This window comes from Micrasema longulum, unplaced genomic scaffold (genome assembly GCF_059751315.1).
Source record: "Micrasema longulum isolate JH-2025_06_02 unplaced genomic scaffold, ASM5975131v1 h1tg001057l, whole genome shotgun sequence".
In the NCBI taxonomy this organism is placed as follows: domain Eukaryota; kingdom Metazoa; phylum Arthropoda; class Insecta; order Trichoptera; family Brachycentridae; genus Micrasema; species Micrasema longulum.
The window spans coordinates 21,267-41,754 of record NW_028278245.1 but is presented as its reverse complement, the minus strand read 5'-3'; the positions used below and the strand labels follow the sequence as shown (position 1 = coordinate 41,754).

At 36.3% G+C, this 20,488-nt stretch overlaps 1 protein-coding gene across 1 annotated transcript in view; it reads right to left on the bottom strand.

The window, feature by feature from the left end:
- The window catches only part of LOC148277270 (protein I'm not dead yet-like), a 28,292-nt gene extending 8,683 nt beyond the window's left edge, over positions 1 to 19,609 (bottom strand). The window contains exons 1-11 of the mRNA XM_088233119.1: positions 19,423 to 19,609; positions 18,079 to 18,214; positions 16,727 to 16,992; positions 13,651 to 13,765; positions 10,975 to 11,045; positions 8,569 to 8,630; positions 6,090 to 6,150; positions 5,023 to 5,145; positions 4,541 to 4,655; positions 4,085 to 4,179; positions 2,541 to 2,638 (exon numbers count right to left, since the gene is read on the bottom strand). Coding sequence (XP_088089245.1) covers positions 2,541 to 2,638; positions 4,085 to 4,179; positions 4,541 to 4,655; positions 5,023 to 5,145; positions 6,090 to 6,150; positions 8,569 to 8,630; positions 10,975 to 11,045; positions 13,651 to 13,765; positions 16,727 to 16,992; positions 18,079 to 18,214; positions 19,423 to 19,586 — 1,306 coding nt within the window. The 5' untranslated portion in view covers positions 19,587 to 19,609. The remainder of the gene's footprint in view (positions 1 to 2,540; positions 2,639 to 4,084; positions 4,180 to 4,540; positions 4,656 to 5,022; positions 5,146 to 6,089; positions 6,151 to 8,568; positions 8,631 to 10,974; positions 11,046 to 13,650; positions 13,766 to 16,726; positions 16,993 to 18,078; positions 18,215 to 19,422) is intronic.
- Positions 19,610 to 20,488: the final 879 nt, after the last annotated feature.

Sequence of the window (20,488 nt, the reverse complement as noted above, 5' to 3'; positions counted from 1 at the left end):
TATCAAACGCTTTTTGCAGATCGACAAATGCGCAGAAAAGCTTTTGGTTTTTAGCAAGAAATTTTTCTGTCATGTTTCGTAAAGCAAATATTTGATCCATACATCCTCTTCCATTCATAAAACCGCTCTGAATATCCCACACTCTATCCTTTGTAACTTTTCTTACTCTATCAATCAGTATTCTTCCATACATTTTGCCAACATTGCTCAAAAGGCTGATTGCTCTATAATTTCCGCATTCTACTCTTGAACCTTTTCCCTTGTATAGAGGCATAACAACAGCCCTTCTCCAGTCTGGAGGAGTGTATTCCTCCTCTAAACATCGGTTGAAAAGTTTGTGCAGCCATACAAAAATTATTTCACCGCCCGCCTTTATAAATTCTGTAGCAACATTATCAAAACCTTGCGCTTTTCCATTCTTCATATATTTGGCAGCAATTCTTATTTCTTCCATTCTTATCTCTGTCGTACCATCATATGCATTTAAACTTACCTGAGGAGGTGCTGCAGTGCTTATATTTCCTGTATGTGTTTCATACACCTCCTCAAAGTATTCCTTCCATCTTGTTTTTATTCCACTATCATTTGTCACCATTTTCCCATCTTTTCCTTTTATAGCTGTCATACATCCACTTTCATTACTGTTTCGGGAATTTTTCACCGCTTTCCAGAATATCTTTATATTTTCTTGGAAGTTCTCGGTCATTTTGATTCCCTCTTTTTTTTTCAACAATTTTTTTCGTTCACACACACCTTGTTTCACTCTCTTCTTACATTCATTATATATGCTTTTTAATTCTGCATACCTATTACCAATCGCTTTATTCACTGTCAGCAGATTTAACCATGCTTCCTTCTTTTCTTGCACTAGTTTTTTTATTCCATCGTCCCACCAAGCATCACCTTTCTTTCTTCCTTGTTTCGTTATACCGCATATTTCCATAGCAGATTCACACATACCATTTTTCAAACATTCCCACATTGCATCAATACTCATATTTTCCACACATTCATCGATCAGTTTAAGATTTACGGCCCTTTCAAATTTATCTTTTATGCAATCATTTTGGAGTTTTTCAACTTTGACTCTAGAAGGCGCCTGCATTTTGCGGGTCTTGGACCGCCATCCTTGAAACAAGATTACCCTTGATACCACCAAGAAGTGATCTGTTTCCATTTCGGCTCCTCTATACACCCGCGTATCAACTGTTACAGGCCTCAATCTAGAGTCAATGACTACATAGTCGATAATAGATCTTTCATTGCCTCTCTCCCACGTATACTGGTGGATTTCCTTATGATCAAAGAACGTATTTGACACAAAAAGATTCCATTCCAGGCATACTTCTAGCAGTCTTCTTCCATTATCATTCTGTTTTCCATCCCCGAACATGCCTAGGGCTGACTCCATCCCGTCTCTTCGAGTTCCCACCCACCCATTCAAATCTCCCGCAAGTATTACTCTCTCATTATCTTTTTTTCCATTCATTACATTCATCACACTTGTCCAAAACTTATCCTTCTCAGATTCGCAGTCGGAATTCACAGGAGCATATCCTATTATTAAAATAATACTCGTCAATCCAATCTTGAATCTGACAAACATAAGTCTAGAACTTATAAGGACATACTCTTTCATACACTCTATCATTCTGGGCGATAGAAACGCGGCAACACCCTGGCAGGCTCTGTCTGTATCTGGGACACCTGACCAAAGAACCAGGGCGTCACCGTGTTCCATCGAACCGCTTCCTTTTTTCCAACTTTCCGTTATACATAATATATCTAAACATTTATTCCTCATCACATCACACAATTCGTTCATTTTTTCACCCATGCGTCCCCTTATATTCCATGTCGCAATTCTGCATTCTTGCGTTTTCCTCCTCTGTGCGCCCCCACGGAAGGAGTGACCTGACGGGTTGCGAGCCTCATCGAAGTTTGTCAAAGGCATCCTCCCGTTCTACCTGCCTACTTAATATTAATTACGCTACCCCTCATCTCTACTACTACTTAAATACTTAATTTTACACAAGACCTATAATGAATTGATATAAATGACTTAAATAGATTATTTCTAAGACTTACAGTATAAACATTCACAAAGTACCTTAACACTAAAATTCACTACTGTCACTTATCACTAAAGAAGTTCAGTCAAAAGCTCAGTAGCGACGTCTACAAAGAAACTAATGGGTCAGAATGTAAAACTACTCCTTTAAACTCTTACTCAGTTCAGTCGCCTTCTGTTTGACGCGGTTTCTGGACTGTTCTTAATTCTATGGTAGATGTAATAAAATAGAAAAAAATGCGAGAAGAATTAAATTGGACAGCAATAAAAAAGAGACTGATTTATAATATGCTTGTTTTTAAATTTAAATGTCAAATGCCCAAAAACTTCATCAATAAGATTGTGTTAAATAAAAAAATCACAAGTATTCAAGAAAAAGGGATAGAATAAGGCTGCCATTAAAAAAAACAGTTTGATAAATCTGAGATAACTTATACAGACAAAAAGTAGAATATTTATGATGTTTTACCTTTATTCACGTTGAAAAATGATAAACATTTCAAATTAGACGGCAAAAGAAATATAATTACTATAATCAATAATGCACTGAATGAGTCACGAACATATCTAAAATATAAACAAAAAAATACATTTAAATGGTAAGCTGTAGTTTAATGGTAAATAATATTTACATTGAAAATAGTTAAATGTGTATTATACAGTGAAACTTCTTTCTATTGTTCCTTGAATAATTGTTTTCCCGGATGTGTCGCTTATTTATTCTAACTCCGAATTAATTTCACACAAACCCTCAGAGTAATAATGCGCCAAGCTATAGAGGAGCCAAAACGTAAGAAAACCATTCTATGACTATTGGGTGTTAAGTTAGCTACAGTTCGCAGCAAAACAATGGGCCGTACTCTGGTCGAGAAGTGCCAAATGGATATTAATTTGCATTGTAAATACTTTTAAATATGTACCTACATTATTGCAAGGTTAATCCAATTTATTTTTCTATTATTCGCCTATATTTATTTTATAAAACTGAAAATATGTGTTTTTTAATTTTTTTTATTCATTTTATTCACAATATACTTATGTTACATTTATTGAGACAAATCCCAACTCCATGGAACCAAAGTCCTGTGTTGAGTTTGTTTGTTTGTCCGTCACATCTCCGAAACAGCGAGTCGTAGCGGCCTGAAATTTGGACACGTCATTTTAGATGCGATTTCAAGGTTAACGTGCTATTTTTGAGTAAAATTTTAATCGACCTTTACTCGATAAAAACTCAAACTTTAAATGGATGCCTAGTGCGGCCCCGACATATTGCCCGTAATCAACTGTCATTATCAACAGTAAACATATTTTAATTCACAAATTTATCCCCTAAATTGAGAAAAAATAGTATCTGAAGTAAATATGTTGATATAAGGAAAATTTTTAAGCAACATAATACACATGTCGGCACAATAAACGCCAAAAATCAATGTAAATCATGGGAAAATATTCGAAATCAATTACCTGGGAAAACTGTCTCCTTTAACACCTTCGACGCTCCTACTGTTGCAACCAAACATACTGCAATTCACCATAGTCAATTTTTATTTACTTTAACGTAAATATCCAAGTTATTTACAAACAAAGCCAAGCACAGCGACAAAAGCATCCGTTATAACCGTTATGCGTATGTTGTCAAACAAAACAAAATGGCCGCCAATTTGTTGCTAGCCAACATCGCTTCCATTCTATGGAAACATAGTGATAGGGCTTCTCTATAGGTTGACGCGTTATTACTCTGAGCACAAACCACACTTTTTTTTTATTTTGATTCTGTTTCTGCTGAATGCTGACTTTTTAATTTGATTTTTATATTTAACTGCGTTCATTTAATCTGAACTGACTTGTATCCTTTTTAGAGTTTGACCTGCCAATGGTAATGTGGATTGGGAGGGCGGTATCTTTACCCGACCTTATCTCCTTGTGCATTGACCGCTTATTCCCGTAATAATTATTTTCCCCTTTAAAAACGGTAGATAGAGGCTTCACTATAGTTGAATAAACAACACATACCCTGGTTCTCTTGTAAAATACTCCCAGCCGGTGAAGAATCCGGGACTTTTGGTGAAAAGCAATATTGCAGACGAAGAAAATGCTATTGTTGCACACTGGAATGGAAAACAATCACTAACTATTGTAGTTAATTAATTCAGACGGGTAGGTACTGTATGTCAATTAGCCCCTTTATTTTGCCTCGCGCACTTGCAATGTTTCCAAACCTGCTAGTTCCGAGCTCAGGTTAAACAACAAATTTTTCAAGAAGAAGGAAACTGGCACGTTGCATTGAAATAGTGGAACATTATTGTCACATTTCAGGCAAAAGCCATTAACCCAAAAAACACAATTTTGATTTCTCAAAAGGATAATCAGATTTTGGTATTTTTGAAGTTTTAGGTATGCAACGCAATTCCTTCCTGTCTTATCAATTTAATCTAATTAAATAAGTAATAGCATAGCATTAATTTATACCTTTTCATTGAAAGTCATTGGCCCGAGAGATTTGTACTGGCCTTGTATAACAGATTTTATTAGGAATTCTCCATCTTCATCTAATGCTGCACTTTTGGCTGCCGAGCTTGATGGTCTATCAAAAATAATTAATTATAAAATAAACAGGTGGTCATAAAAAAGTGAACACAATAATTAATCAAATGAAAGTAAAACATCGGACGCGCAGACTTCGTGAAAAATTAGCTAGAAACCCCGGTATCTGTTAGCTGAGTGCTGGACCCTCAATAAAGATGAATGTTAGCTTACAGGTATGGCCTCAATGATAATAGAGAGATAGAGCCTAGAAACTGTTTAAAAATAATAACCTATGTTACAAGCCCAACTTCTGCCCGCTGCGTTAACCGGTTACATTGTATCGAAGCCCGCATAAAATCATTTAGGTAGATCGTAAGAAACCAAATTTTACTATTAAAAAAAGATGTGAAAATTTTTGAGCCTACCTTAGCCACCCTAAGAAAATAAATATAAGTCCCATGTAGGTACACAGGTGTATTAGAATCATGGCGGGTATACAGTAAGCCATAAACATGGCGAAATGCATTATCGGCGCATTTGGAAAACGTCTAGAAACAAAAATAAACCTTGATTATAACTATTCATATTATTAAAGAAATAGAAATATTTGAGTACCGTATCAAAAGAACATAAGTACAGGTAAACGTCATTTTACGCCGGGGTTCCGTTCCGAGAGACACCGGCGTAAAATGAACACAAATATAATTTTTATTTTTTATTTTATTTTTTATTTTTCTTTTCTTTGACGCCCATGGGGCTTTTACATTATACATACTATATGATAAGAAAAAGTTACACATTAAACATAATTAACATTTTTTCAAATATAAAAATTAAAAAAAATATATTTTTAAAATTTAAAAATAAAGTTACATATTTAACATAATACACTATTAAGACATAATACATACATTATATTATGTTTATAATATTATTATTTTTTATTTATTTTTTTATTTTTTATACCGGTAAACTAAACTTTAAAGTAAAGTTATCCAACATGTTGAAAACTGAAAACAATGGAAGATATAAGGTTAGGTTCCGTGTCAAAATTCTAAAAACAATGTAACAAGTTTATTTAATACATATCCTATATATATTCAAAATAAATAATAATCTCTTGGTATAAATAATGTTTTTTTTATAGTAAATACTAACTCACCAGTTCGTCGGAACTGAGTTAAATTTGATTTGATTGTTGCTTCCTTTCTTGCAGAATCATAGCATTAACTACAAGTATTCGAAAGTTCTTTTAATTTTAAAAATAATAAAATATTATCACACCTTTTTATTTTTCTTAAAAACAAAACGAAAACTATCTCGAAAACAATTTCACACGCACAATAGGCTGCTCGCGTACACGGTAATATAATAAAACAATGTGTAAAAGTGTGTCTGCTATTAGAATCGCGGCGCCGGCACCAACCGGCGTAAATCTATCCGGCGCAAAACAACGTTTACCTGTTTTTCTAAAAACGGTTCAATTACTCACCCTTCAAAAATTCCCTTGAAAACCATGTTGGTTGGTGTGCCAACCAATGTACCCATTCCACCTAGAATTACACGCATCATTTTACAATGATTCATCTTCTCTAACATTGTTTTTTTTTTTTTTTTTTTATTTATTTACAATTTTAAAAAACCCGTTAGGGTTACATTAGAAATTTAATATTGTCTAGTCATTTTATGTCTCGTCTAGTCTAGTTAGTTCAGTCATCATGTGCTTTTTCAGATTGATTTTAAATTTGTCTCCATTAAAAGTTTTCAAGTAGTAAGGTAGGTCGTTGTAGTGTTTAAGTCCATTATGTAGTATTTTTGACTGTCCTGTGTTTGTCTTTGCTTTTTCAATATGATAGTGTTTTTGTTGTCTGGTGTTATATTTATGTATGTCAGCATTTTCGACTAATATTATGTCGTCGTCTGGTATGTTTCCCAGTGTTATTTTGTGCACAATTTTACGAGGGGACCTTCAAAAGTAATCTACCTAGCCATAACCCCGTACTACGTATCTATCATAATAGATACGTAGTACGGGGTTGAGCAGGTTGTTGCAAGCTGTGACATGTCTTGTCATGTCAGGCCACTTCATTTTAGTTGAGTCGCGCGTAAGCTCTGGGAATATTTGGTCGCTGAGTGCATCAAGGTGCGATAAAAATGGATAAAACGAGTTTAAATCATCGTGCCGCCATCGAATTTTTAGTAAAGGAAGGGAATTGACCAAAGCAAATAAATGAGCATCATACGGTGACTCTTTGCCTTCTTATTACACAGTAAAATATTGGGCTAAGCAGTTTAAGTGGGGTCGTGAGTCCATTGAAGATGACCCGCGCAGTGGAAGGCCGGTTGAAGCAACATCGCCCGAAATAGTGGAAAAAATAGAAAAAATTGTGCTACCGACGCTCAAAAGCTTCTTTATTAGCTCATGAATGTGGGGTTTCAGAATCATTAGTTCTAAGAATCTTACAGGAAAATTTAGGGATGACTAGGGTCAACGCGAGGTGGGTTCCAAGAATGCTGACACCTTCCCAGAAGGAACGAAGGGTTCAGTTTTCAAAAGAAAATTTCGACATATTTAAGTAAGGCGGCGATTTTTTTTTGTCTCAAATAGTGACGGGTGATAAAACCTGGATTCGCCATTGGGATTCGTAAACAAAACAAGAGCCAATGCAGTGGAAACATAAGAGTTCTCCACCGCCCAAAAAAATTTACGACTCAACCGTCCGCCGAGAAGATTATGACGACCATATTCTAGGATAATGAAGGTTTGGTATTGATTGTTTACCTTCCCCATAAGGAGACAATCACAGGAGCCTACTACGCTGGTGTATTGAAAAAACTGAAGGCGCCAATACTGGAGAAGCGACGAGGGAAGTCAAGTCGCGGGGAGCTCCTTGTTCATGACAATGCCCCCGTACACAAGTCCCGCATTGCTCGGGCTGCTGTGACTGAATTGGGGTTTATAGAATTAAATCATCTCCTCTACAGTCCAGACCTGGCCCCCTGTGATTTTTATATCTTTCGATACTTGAAAAAAGACCTAAGGGGATGGAGATTTTCAGGGGATGATGAAGTCAAGTGCGCAGTTTCGACGTTTTTTCAAGACCGAGAGTTGCAATTTTTTCCGACGGTATTAACGCGCTCCCTGCGAAGTGGAGTAAATGTATGGCTCTAGGAGGAGATTACATAGAAAATCAATAAAAAATTCATAAGTCTGTTTCTTCACACCTAGGTAGATTACTTTTGAATTTTCCCTCGTATATTAACTATCACATTCATAAAGTTATTATACAACTAACGTTCATTCGTAAGTTTATTACAAGAGGTATATCCAGAAGCTAAGTTCAATTTATATCGCTTGCAATCACAGTTTCGCGCAAGCGTGGTACTTACCCTGACCCGTTGAGAAGGAGTTGACGCCAATATGAGTTTGCTAACTGTTGTGTACGCTTCGTGGTTCTTGTTTGAAATGCCAAATTTAATCTAGCCTACGAAATCTAGAGTGCGGAAAATATGAGATAAGTAATTCAATGGTAAGAGATGGGCGAGACAGTTCAATGAAGGTCGCGATGATGACGACGGCGAAGGAAGTGGGTTTTGATTAGTGACGAACTGGTTTGTGCAGTTGAAGAAAAAAATAAAGAAAACTGAAAGTTTACGATTTTTGCTCTCTCAATGGAATTCCCCCAAATTTCAAAATCACCTGTTCATGAAATTGTTCATGAAAAACTGGATTTTTTAAATAGAGCATTGGTGGCAACATGCTGTTACTTGGTTGACATCGCGGCAACCCCTATTTTATAAAAGGTCTTTTATATTCTCTTCATATAATAAAAAAGCTTGTGCCACGTTATGATGAGTGCCTACAAAATGGTGGAAGTTATGTACCTGTCTTGCGCCATGTTGTTATGAAATGTTTAATGGTATGAAAATGTAGGCAAATCACCAATCACTTTTAAAATACAATTACTTACCTATAGATGAGGAATAGGCGATCATCAAGAAGTAGCATATTGTTATGTCAGTGGGCAGTTTTCTGGAAAAATTAGGAAAATTACAATTGTGCCTCTGTAACGTACGCGTTACCACGAAATATTCGCCGGTTCATCACCCGCGTCTGCCGCAGTCAAGCTTCCCGGCGTAAGTGGGAAGCCGCCCTCCCAGACAGAGTCAAAGACAAAGTCGGAAGGTAGGAGCACAGCTGCGCCGACCGCAAGTCAACCTCAATAGCCCTGAAAAGGACTTTCCACCCGGTCCAAGTGGTGCAGAGAGGCGAAGGCAGTCAGCAGGCAGAGCGGAGCGAAGAGCGAAGTGCAGGAGGGCGAACAGGGCGGAGAACGGAATAAAACACGTGTGCAAGGTTCAGAGTTAGGAACTCAACTAATTTATTCCTACAAAATAATCGCCTTATAAAGCGGTGCGCATCGGGCTCCGTGAGTCAGCCATCCCACCCGCGCCGGCTGCCTCGGAGTGGTGGGGGTAGTTCTCCCCCGCCACTCGCTACATGCCGCCGGCCGCAGGTGGCGTATATACGGGCGCTCAATGCCCGTACGGGCCATTTCGTCGGCAGCCGCGACGCGCGCAACATGAAAATACAATACACAATATAGGCAATACAATATAGGCCCTTTTCAGGGCCTTACAAACATGAAATACATAAATACATACATAAAGATTAATCCCTGGCTTATTCCCCCGGTATTACTGAGGCCAGGCTCGAAAGCGAATCATTTATCTTTATTGGGAGCCTAGCGCCCAGTCACACAAATACCGGGTTCCTAGCTACGTTTATTAATTCACACATTTACATATATCATTTACATCACTTTCATTTGTCCATTTTAACGTTCTTCGCGTGTCCGGAACATGCCTCTATGTATTATAAAGATTTGTGTTTGCCATTTTTTTAATGAACTAAGTCCGTTAAAATTGTAAATAAAGAAGGGACTTTTGTGGGTTTCACTCTCTATAGTCTCTGTATGTACAGCGTTGGTACCAGTATAGAGTCGCCTCCATCTGACCACACCTTCCTCTCGGATTATGGTATTACACTTACACGGTCTTTCCAGCAATAGCAAGAAGAGTTCTCATTCCTAATGTCCGTAGCATACTTTTGGTCTTAAAAGCGTCTGCCCTCACTTCAATGTCATATGCGAGGATAGGTCGCACACAGGACAAGCCACAAATGCGTCCCTTGCTATCTGTTCTCATATCTTTATTCCTCAGGCAGCCCGCCATTGCTGCAGCTATATCCATCTGAGTCCTTATTTCTCTGGGGAAGTCGTGAGAGCTGAGCAGTTCACTACCAAGATATCTGAACTGGGTTACTTGTTCAATTGGCTCGTCGCGTACTGAGATTCTGCCCTCTAGTGAGTTTTCGGAGAGTGTGATACACTTTATTTTTGCTACGGGCATAGAATTAAGAATAGTCCAGAAGGAGCGTAGAATCATATTTGAATACATCGGACTGTGTCCAATAATTACCCCACTTAGACACACTTTCGCCGCGCGCATACGTTAAGTCGCCGGGTAATGTTGATTGATGGGAAAAAACAAACATAACACAAATGTAAGGTAAAAAAAAGTAATTTGTTAATTTCTCAAAAATTATATTGTGTACGCGGAAACATTGATTGATACAACAGATTAGATAAATAAAGGGTCATTTTATAGGAGTAATTGAATTTATGAACTTTGAACTTAAAATATAAAACAAATTTTATTTGACACAAAACGGATATTTTTAAATCATGTTAAATAATATTTTATGTTTTAAAGATAATGTCGTTCAAATGTCCCCCACGGCGTTGTTTAATCCGAGGTCTAATTTTCATTAGTTCTTTAATTTAATAAGCAAATTAGGGTAAAAAAAAATCTACCCTGGCAACACTAACGAAATTTCCATTTTGTTTCTTCGACAATCTGACAGATGGAAAAATAATTCAATTTTTAAGTTATTCATTTGCTACTTAAACATTCGTTTAATAATTACACATGAAATGTGATGCCATCCTGTTTCTTTAAAATCCTAGCAGTATTTCTACACTTTAAAAGGACACAACACGGCATCGTTCAATTCAACTCAGGAGTTGCGTACTGAGCGACGTCTACAAAGAAACTAATGGGGCAAAACGTAAACCTACTCATTTATGAGTAGTTGAGTCACCTTCTGTTTGATGTGTGTATGCGGTTTCTGGGCTATTCTTAATTATATGGCTACGGGGATAATCACGTTGTACTTTGAGTAGGATTCATCGAACTTTATGATCAAGTCATTTTTGTTTTCAGCTATGATTGTAGCGTCGTCAGCATAACAGCTAGTTTCCACTACTTCTCCCAGTGAGATTACAATTAAATTGATTGATTAAGTCAAAACTTACCCTCCGTCTACTGGAGCAGAATAATCCTCATCCAATATTTTAGGTGGATGGTATACTTGGCAGATTCCATTCTTAAAATTGAATAAAAGAGTTTCGTTTATTGATTCCATTAAAAAATATAAAAACTCAAAAGCTAGTGAACAAGTTTTACTAATAATTGTGGTTGCTTGATGTCACGTAAATAGTAGTTTCAAAATTATAGTGACGAGAATACGATACATTTAAATTTTATAAAACAAACAAAAGAAAAACCACTGAACCTCCTATTGACCTATTATATTTGTGAGTATTTATGGTGTTTGTGACAATACCATACCTATCATTGTCCCCCTACCTACCTGACACATTACAAAATAGTATCTCGAAGTGATGACAGCCGACCATACCGTCACACTGCTGACTACTGACTACAGTCACAAGAAATCAGCAAATAAAAAATAAATTAAAAACTAACAATATGACATTGAAGCGGGGTTATAGTCAATTAAAAACTAACAATATGAAATTGAAGCGGGGTTATAGTCAATTAAAAACTAACAATATGATATTCAAGCGGGGTTATAGTCAATTAAAAACTAACAATATGATATTGAAGCGGGGTTATAGTCAATTAAAACACCACTTATAAGAAGAAATTGTTATAAAAATTACATTATCAGGTTCAACCTGATACAACGAACAAATATATGCCGAACAGGCAGGCGCCGTGGTGCAGTTGGTAAGACGGCTAACTGTGAAACTAGCGTCGTGGGTTCGATTCCCGACAGTTGCAAGAAAAAAATCCAAGATAGATTTTTTCTCAATGAGGAATTCCACTGTTTTCTAATTTATTTTTTTTCTATTAGCGTACTATTTGACTAAGCAAATATATATATATATATTTTAGTGCGTTATTTACAAAGACATGATTTTTTAAAGTTACAAATACCGCGCCAAATAACTGTAATCAGTGTGTCACTTTTCAGTAGTGACGTCATGAAACGGTTGGCGTTCTTACTTTCACTGACCGCGGTAAGTTGTCTTTCAACAACGACAAGAATCTATGATAAGAATCTATGGAATATTGCTTTGATTACTTCATTTAGTTGATCGTAATTTGCTCATTTCTATGTTATGGTTGTTTTTACGAACGTTTCGATTTAGAAGAACCTAGAAAGTTGACATAATATCTGGTTGAAATGTCAAATTATACAAATTATACTCTTTTTTCTCTATGGCCAAAACGTTCCTTACAAGGTACGGGGGCTTTAAAGCGGAAACCGGAAATACTACACGTCGATATAAGGAGTGACGTCATTATTTACGATTTTAAAATGAATACTATTTTTAACATTTTTTATTTATTTTTGCGTGCGTTTTTGAGATATTTCATCCTGCTCAATTTTTTTTGAATATTCACGTGTGCACGAAAACACTTTTAAAATTTAATTCCGGGTTGGGCTGGAATTCCTCAATGCTCTGGGTGTTGTGGTATATTTTTCATAACTTCCTTCCATATCCTATTTCCCACCTGCTGACAAGCCTCTAAAGAAGAGGCTTGGCGGGTTATTAATTTTTTTTAAATGCACACGAATAAAAAGCAATAAATATTAGGGTCTCTCAAAAACATGTTTATTGTCTTTTATGGGGTACGGTAGGGAAGTAAATAAAAGGTTCTTACTCACCACAGTAAGAGACCTATGACCGGGTAGCAGTGGCGAATTGTGATTTTATTTACAGGTAAGCTATAAAAAAATATCATATATTTGTACCTACATAAAAGGTACATAATATAATGTAAGTAATATATACACTATAAATTGATATTTTTCTGTGGTTCTGTGTAAGACAACAATTCTCATCCACGAAATCTACTCAAACGACGTAACTTCGTCATATATTATAGTATATAGATATATTATCCATTGCTTTAATACATAACTCGTAAAAAAATAGCACTATGAATTCAGTCGATATTAGGTATTCAATTGAAATGTCAACTGGACGAATTATTCTAGAAATAATTAGTGCTAAAAACGGCCGCGTCGAGCGCCATATGTCCTGCAATATGACGCATGAAAGTAATTATGGTCTTATGGCAAAAGTACCATCTCAAAGAAAAATAGCCCTTAAAAAATAATAATTGAAATATTGTTTTTCAAATCAAGAATCTTCAAATAATTTGTGTAATTTGCAAGTTTAATCTAGGAGAAAAAACCCGCACTGGGGTTAATACATTCAAAATATAGTATACTTATTTGTATGAAAAAATAAGCTGGAATAATCGGATAGTTTCTTGGCTCACCGCGGGCGCTGGGCGCGCTTTATCAATATTGATATTTATATTAGGATACAAATATGAACGGTGGAAATGATTTAAAATAAATGGAAATTTTTTATTTGTTTTTCTGTAAATAAAGTTACAGTAAAACATTATTATGGTGAGTCAAATATAATGGTAAGCTGCGCATAATCGCTTCTATACACGGTTCGCCCCTGCCGGGTAGGTATGTACTCTGTTCTCAGACATAGGGGCTAAGAAACAGCGTGGGAGGCATACTTTAGGGTAGCGGCAAGATGGTCATTGATTGGCTGTGATTTAAAGTGAGATGTGAAAAGTAAAAGGGAGATGTAAAGAAACAAGCAAAAACTGGGGTTCAGTAGATAGTCTGGTTACATAATTTATTTTTTACTTACTTCTTCTAGGACTTCTAATACTGCGGTGATGATTGGAAGCATCATCGAAGTTGCTGCGGAATTGGATATCCACATGGAGAGAACCATGGTGACAAGAGACAGACTATATATCAACCTGGAATCATTAAATTATAATAGTCCAGAAACCGCGTACGGGCATCTAACCGAAGCTGACTAAAACACTCATAAATAAGTAGTTTTACGCAGTGGTGTAGTCAGTAGCGGCGTTAGGGTAGGGCGCCAGATATAAAGGGGCGCTGCAGGCGCCCCATTTTATCCTCTCGCTCATCGAGCGAGTCCAATTTACTCGTAAATTTCCTAAATCTAGTGACAAACTTGTTATAGTGGCCCATAATGAGCCTATAACTTCTCCAAAAAATATTTTTTTATTTTTCTACAACCTTTTGGACACTACCTTTATTTTACTCAATAAAAGATTTGAAAAGCTAAATGAGTACTCGAAATCTTGGTCTTTTCCGTTCATTATAAAAAAGATTCCGGAAAAACCAGGCCTTCTCAAACTCTGTGGTAATTTCCAATTTCTAAATCCGATGTAGATGGTTGTATGTTGTGTGATGAACTCACAAGTCTGAAATTATTTTTGCCTGATCAGATTGTCGTTAATCCTGCCATTGTTTTGAATTTTATGAAAGATCGTAACTTACAAGAACTATATCCAAATGAACGGATAGTGTTGCGAATATTGATAACTATACCTGTAACGGTTGCTAGTGGGGAAAGGAGTTTTTTCTAAGCTTAAATTGATAAAAACTTATCTACGATCGACAATATATCAATCTAGATTGACAAACTAGGCATCTTTGCAATCGAAAACGAAATTTCGGAAAACATAAACTTAAGTATTTAAATTAAAGAGTTCGTTGATAAAAAGGCTAGAAAAGTACAATTTTATTAGTATTTTTTATTTAATAAATGGTTATTTCATTATAAACCTTGCTTTTTTTTGTATTGGTTTAAAGGGGTGGAAATTAGGGGGCGCCGTAGAAATCTCGTCCAGGGCGCTGGTAGTGCTAAAACCGGCCCTGGGTGTAGTCTTAAATAAAAAAGTACCGGAGCGCACCGGCACCACTATAGTGAAGTGGGAGGGGGGGGGGAGGGGGCAACACATGTTTAGACTTTTGCCAGTTATCGGCAATAAATACGTTTGTTGTTATTTTGAATTGTTCGAAGAGACTCAAGTAGATATTTTTTTTAAACGTAATATTTGTTCCTGGACAGAGCCAGAGCGCCGCTCCGCTCAGATAAAAAGTGCCGTAGCGCCGCTCCGGTTCGCTCCGGCCCGACTACACAGCTGGTTTTACGTTTTGGCGATTAGTTACTCTGTAGACGTCGCTAAGTACCTATGCAACTGCCGGTTTAAATTCAAATATGCCGTGTTGTTTCGTCAAAATACTACTGGGATTAAAAGGGAATATGGTGGGATCACATTTCATGTGTAAGTGCAAATTCACAAATAATATTATGTAAGAATTATATTATTTTACCGTCCGTCAGATTGTTAAATAAAACAAGGTAGACGTTTTGTAAGTATTGTCAGGGTGGTCGATTTTTTAACCCGGCTTTCTATTACTAAACCTTAGTAAAATATTAAACGGCATTGATTTACTTCATTATCAAATGATCATTTAATTTATTTATTTACGTTTGTCAGTAAAATATTTGTTGTGGTAAAACATAACATAACAATACACAAACTGATCTTATATTTGTGTTATGAATTTATTAAAATTGTTCGCGGCCCGGTTGTTACGCGGCCACTTCGCGCATGCGCGCAGGCGGGATGTCAGATTTTTGGACACAGTGCGATGCATACAAATATGATTCTACGCGCTTTCTGCGCTGCTATTGCAAACCCTCTCGCGGCCATAGAAAACACTTTCATCTCGCGTATTTTGTATGTTAACAAATATTTTTCTACACCCGCGAGAGCGTTTGGAATAGCAGCCTGGTATATTATAATTATATGCCTGAAATTATAAATTTTAGATATCGTCTTAAAGAATTGTCTACTGAGATCATTGTCGCTTTAAAAAGAGAAATATCACATTTTTAAAGTTATTACTATAGGTCTATAAAATTCTATCCAGTATAAAAATTTTTTTTTGAACTTTTTAAACTAGAATCCTTAAAATTTATCCATAAATTAACCACTGATGTAATTGTAAACGAAGAGCTAAAACTTGAAAAAAAGTGTAGTTAACATGGACACAATAGAGAATACCAGAAAAATATCAAAGACAAGGACAGTCGAGACTAATAAACCAGGGACTGAAATTATGCAATAAACTACCAGACAAAACTAAACAAAAGACTCGGACAACCTGCACAAAAGATATTAAAAATATTATCATCAACAAAATGAACGGAGCACTAAGCACAGTAATTTCTAATAAAAATATGTCAATCGAAGCTAAACTGGCAGTGCACAACGGAGTTTTAGTCCCAACACTTATGTATGGAAGCGAAACATGGAACTGGCAGAGGAAGGATGAAAGCCGAGTGAACGCGGTTGAAATGCGATCTCTCAGACGAATGTGTGGGAAATCAATGTATGACAGGGTTACGAATGATGAAATCAGGCGAGAGTGTAAATCTGAGTCAAGTATAATTGATAAGATTAGGAAAGCGTCTCTGAGATGGTCTGGTCACGTAGAACGAATGGACGACGAGAGAATGGTAAAACAAGTATATATGGCAAAAATGAACGGCAACGTTAGACGAGGACGACCGAGGAAGACGTGGCATGATCAGATAAACCAAAATCTTAAGTCTGGTCATGTCAAAAGCAGACAGAACCGAAGGGCATGTATGACAAGATGTAAGAATGTGGAAGAGGCTGGGATTGTATGCCAGGATAGACGTGTGTGGCGGTCCATTCTCTCTGCCTACCCCTACGGGGAAATGGCGTGATGGTAGTAGTAGTAGAATATTAATTTTAAAAGTAAAAATATTTTGTTAAATGTATGTAACCCGTAAGGGTTTATCAATCAAATTTGAAATATAAAAAAAAAAACAAGTATTGAATGATAACAAACATTTCATAAAAGATTCTTACCTGTAGTGAGAACATCCAATATGTAGAACAGCTTTCAGAGCCAATCTCTTTGGGAGATGGGAGTTTTGTATCGCGATGGCGATTATCAGGCTGCCGAAGAACATGAATATTACCTCTTTCGTATACGCGGTCACAGTTTTGTCCGAGTCCAGGATTCCCATGGTCGGGTAGAAGACTATTGGAATCAAACTAGTGACGGGCAAAGGGAGAATGGCCAATGTCCAAAATACAGCCATTATACACGTCAAGTAGATTAGGTTGTAATCCTATACAAAAGAAAGATTTTATGTGCAACGGAATCTGGATAATAGAATCGCGAATAATGTCGTCGATCGGTTTGTAAAGGACGGTAAAACGAATGAAATAAAATGCTGAATATATTGTTAGGGTCCCCGGTATTTGTCAGCTAAGTGTTAGACCTACAATAAAGGACGAATGTTCCACTTTCGTTGTATTATTCAAGATCTGTGGCTCAATCACAAATAACTATCGACTTTCTTAAACATGCTAAGCATTTTGCGATCACAGTGAACAATAATGAACATGCTTAAGCTATCGCAGTCATAAGTCACCGCGTGTGTAATCTCTAAGTCGACGCTCGTGTCGGTTTGTTTTTTGTTTTCCTCGTAAATAAATACAGTTCACTGGCGGAAAATCGGCGTTTACTATGAAAAATAATATAACATATTGCATTTGCAAAATAGTAAGGAGTATCTAATTAAAAAAAGTGAAAATTAAATTACAATTACTATGGCGACTGCTTTTCTTGACTTTTGGCTTGCCAACCTCCGGCTAAATGCAATAAATAGTGTAATAAATAATAAATAAAAATAGCAGTTTTGGAATATTTTCCATATTTACACCGGTGAAATTCAAACATGCGATTGCGCAGCTGGATTATGCGTCGCGAAACGTAAATAATTTGACATTTAATATTAGGTGTTCACGGATGTTGCATTGTGATCGCGACTACTATAAACAACTATGGTGAGTAATTGTTATCACGTCGCTTATCAGCACGTCGATAGTTATTTGTGATTGAGCTACTGGCAGTTAAACTGAAAAATATTTTTTTGAAAAAAGCAAGTATAGAAAATTCTCAAATTTTCAATCAGAACACCGATCGATTTCAGGAAAGATAATCATCGAGAATTTTGGCCCAGCAATCTTTGTGAATATTTTTTTAATATTCTGCTTAATGTTTCAGCCGTGTATTTTTATATTTGTGATCGCAATAAGCGGATTCCGCTGTATATCATGTCCACCCTGCCAGGATTCGAACCCGGTTCCTTGAGCCGGGTAGGCGAATGTGCCGACCATTACCCCACGAGTTTATTAAATCAATTTATTACCGGTGTATAATTGTTTATGATGATCGGAGAAAATATAATCGGGACGGCAAAGAGGAAAATGGTCTTCCAGTAAACTTTACAAAAAAGATATGTTCTTTCACAAAACCGGCAAGGCAGATTAGTATCTTCCGTCATCCTAAAAATAGACAGCATCAAAATATATATTTTAAAAAATAATTTTAATACATATATTGTGTAGGTATATTTCATATCGACCTTCTCTGGTATCGAGCCCGGGACCTCAAGTATTTGAAGGCGAAAGCGTCAACCGCTACCCTACCGAGGTGGATTAATCTCCACTCGCAGGTGGTATTCAAAACGCTCTCGCGTCCGTGTTATTCGCGTATTTACATAATATAGAATACACGAGAAAAACTGTTTTCTCGTACCGCGAGAGCGGTTTCAGAATAGCACCCCTGTAACTCAATCACAAATAACTATCGACGAGCTAATGACGTGATAACAATTTCTCATCATGGTTGTTTATCGTATTCGCGATCACAATGCAACATCCGTGAACACCTAAAATTAAATGTCAAAATATTTACGTTTCGCGACGTATAATCCTGCTGCGCAATCACATGTTTGAATTTCGTCGGCGTAAATATGGAAAATATTCCAAACTTGCTATGTTTATTTATTTATGCTATTTATTGCATTTAGCCGGTGGTTGGCAAGACAAATATCAAGAAAAGCAGTCGCCATAGTAATTGTAATTTAATTTTCACTTTTTTGTATTAGATACTCCTTACTATTTTTCAAATGCAATATATTGTATTATTTTTTATAATAAACGCCGATTTTTCGCCAATGGACTGTATTTATTTACGAGGAAAACAAAAAACAAACCGACACGAGCGTTGACTTAGAGATTACACACGCATTGACTCATGACTGCGATAACTTTAGCATGTTCATTATTGTTCATTGTGATCGCTCAAATGCTTAGCACGTTTTTAAGCACGTCGATAGTTATTTGTGATTGAGCTACTGGCATACCTCATCCGCCCGGACATGGGGATATAAAACTAAACATTTTGTCAGTGAGGTATTATTAACAATGTTCGAGTATGTCCAAATGCTTCAGCCGGATGAATCTCACCCACGCGATAAAGGTGTCAGCTCTTTTACTTCACAAAAGTCAACAGATGAAAGAGTTGGGGAAATGTGGATGTTCAAACATGGGCAGAATGGTGAATGTTACACAGTGTGTAAAGTGGCTACTTAAACCAGCCAATGACAGGTCATACGTCATGTAAATGTCTAGACTTCTATATTCCCTTCTCAAAAATGTTTTCCCTCTCTGTTGAAATAAATTTAAAAGAGGTATTATTATTTCATTACTTAGGAATTTCAGTGTTATCATCTTCTCTCCAATTTTGTCTTTCATTATCGGGTTTTGGTTCTGCTTTTCTGTAGTTTTCTTTTGATGTTGGGTTTGTTGAGGATACTTCAACCAATAAATTTTCTTCACTGATTTTATCCAATTTATCTAATTTATTCATCATTTATAAAATTTTCACACATTCACTTTTGAGTACAGAAATTATTGAAAATCATTTACCATCGATAAAAAAAAACTCCATTTTCAAAATGCAATTTACAGTGCACCTACCTACTTCAACAGAAAAATATTAACATAATGCAAACCCGTATGTAACTACAAACATTCATAATGTTGAAAAAAATAAATTTCAACAGAAATAGACTCGCGAGAAAATGTTCAAATAGGCTATAAAAAAATGGATAGTGAAGCTAGGCAGAAGTTAAATAGATTGTCTCATTCGCCCAAACCAATATTGAATCAACTGCTCCACAAATGTATAGCTTATGTTATGTTTTTGTCCCTTTATTGTGCATTTGGTAATATAAATAATATAGATGCTTCTTCTACAGGTAAAATCACTAAAATGTTTTTCCCAACGCTGGCTGATGCGGCAAACTTCCGTCGTCATCACCAAAGTACTTTCGAAACGACCCAAATTTTTACCGGACACGGAGCTATGAGAAGTTATCTATATAGGTTTAAATTAAGGAATGATGACTATTGTCCACGCGATGATATTTCTTCACAGAGTATCGAACATCTGTTATTTCAGTGCCCATTTTTCAGTTTGCAACGCCATAATTTTGAAGCAGAATGCAGGAAAGATGGAATATCCTTAACAGATATCCACACTGTAGTTAATAGTAGTTATCACGCGCCATTGTTCTTGAACTTTGCAACAATGGTGATTGGACTCATAAAGGTAATAAACCAAAATCAGTGATCGAACATCCCATTTCCAAGACAAACAAAAACGATTTTTTCCGAGTACCTAAGCCTTGTACATGACACGTAAGGCTACTAAATACAGGGATCCAAATATACAAAAAAATAAAATATATATAGATGTACATTTATTAATTA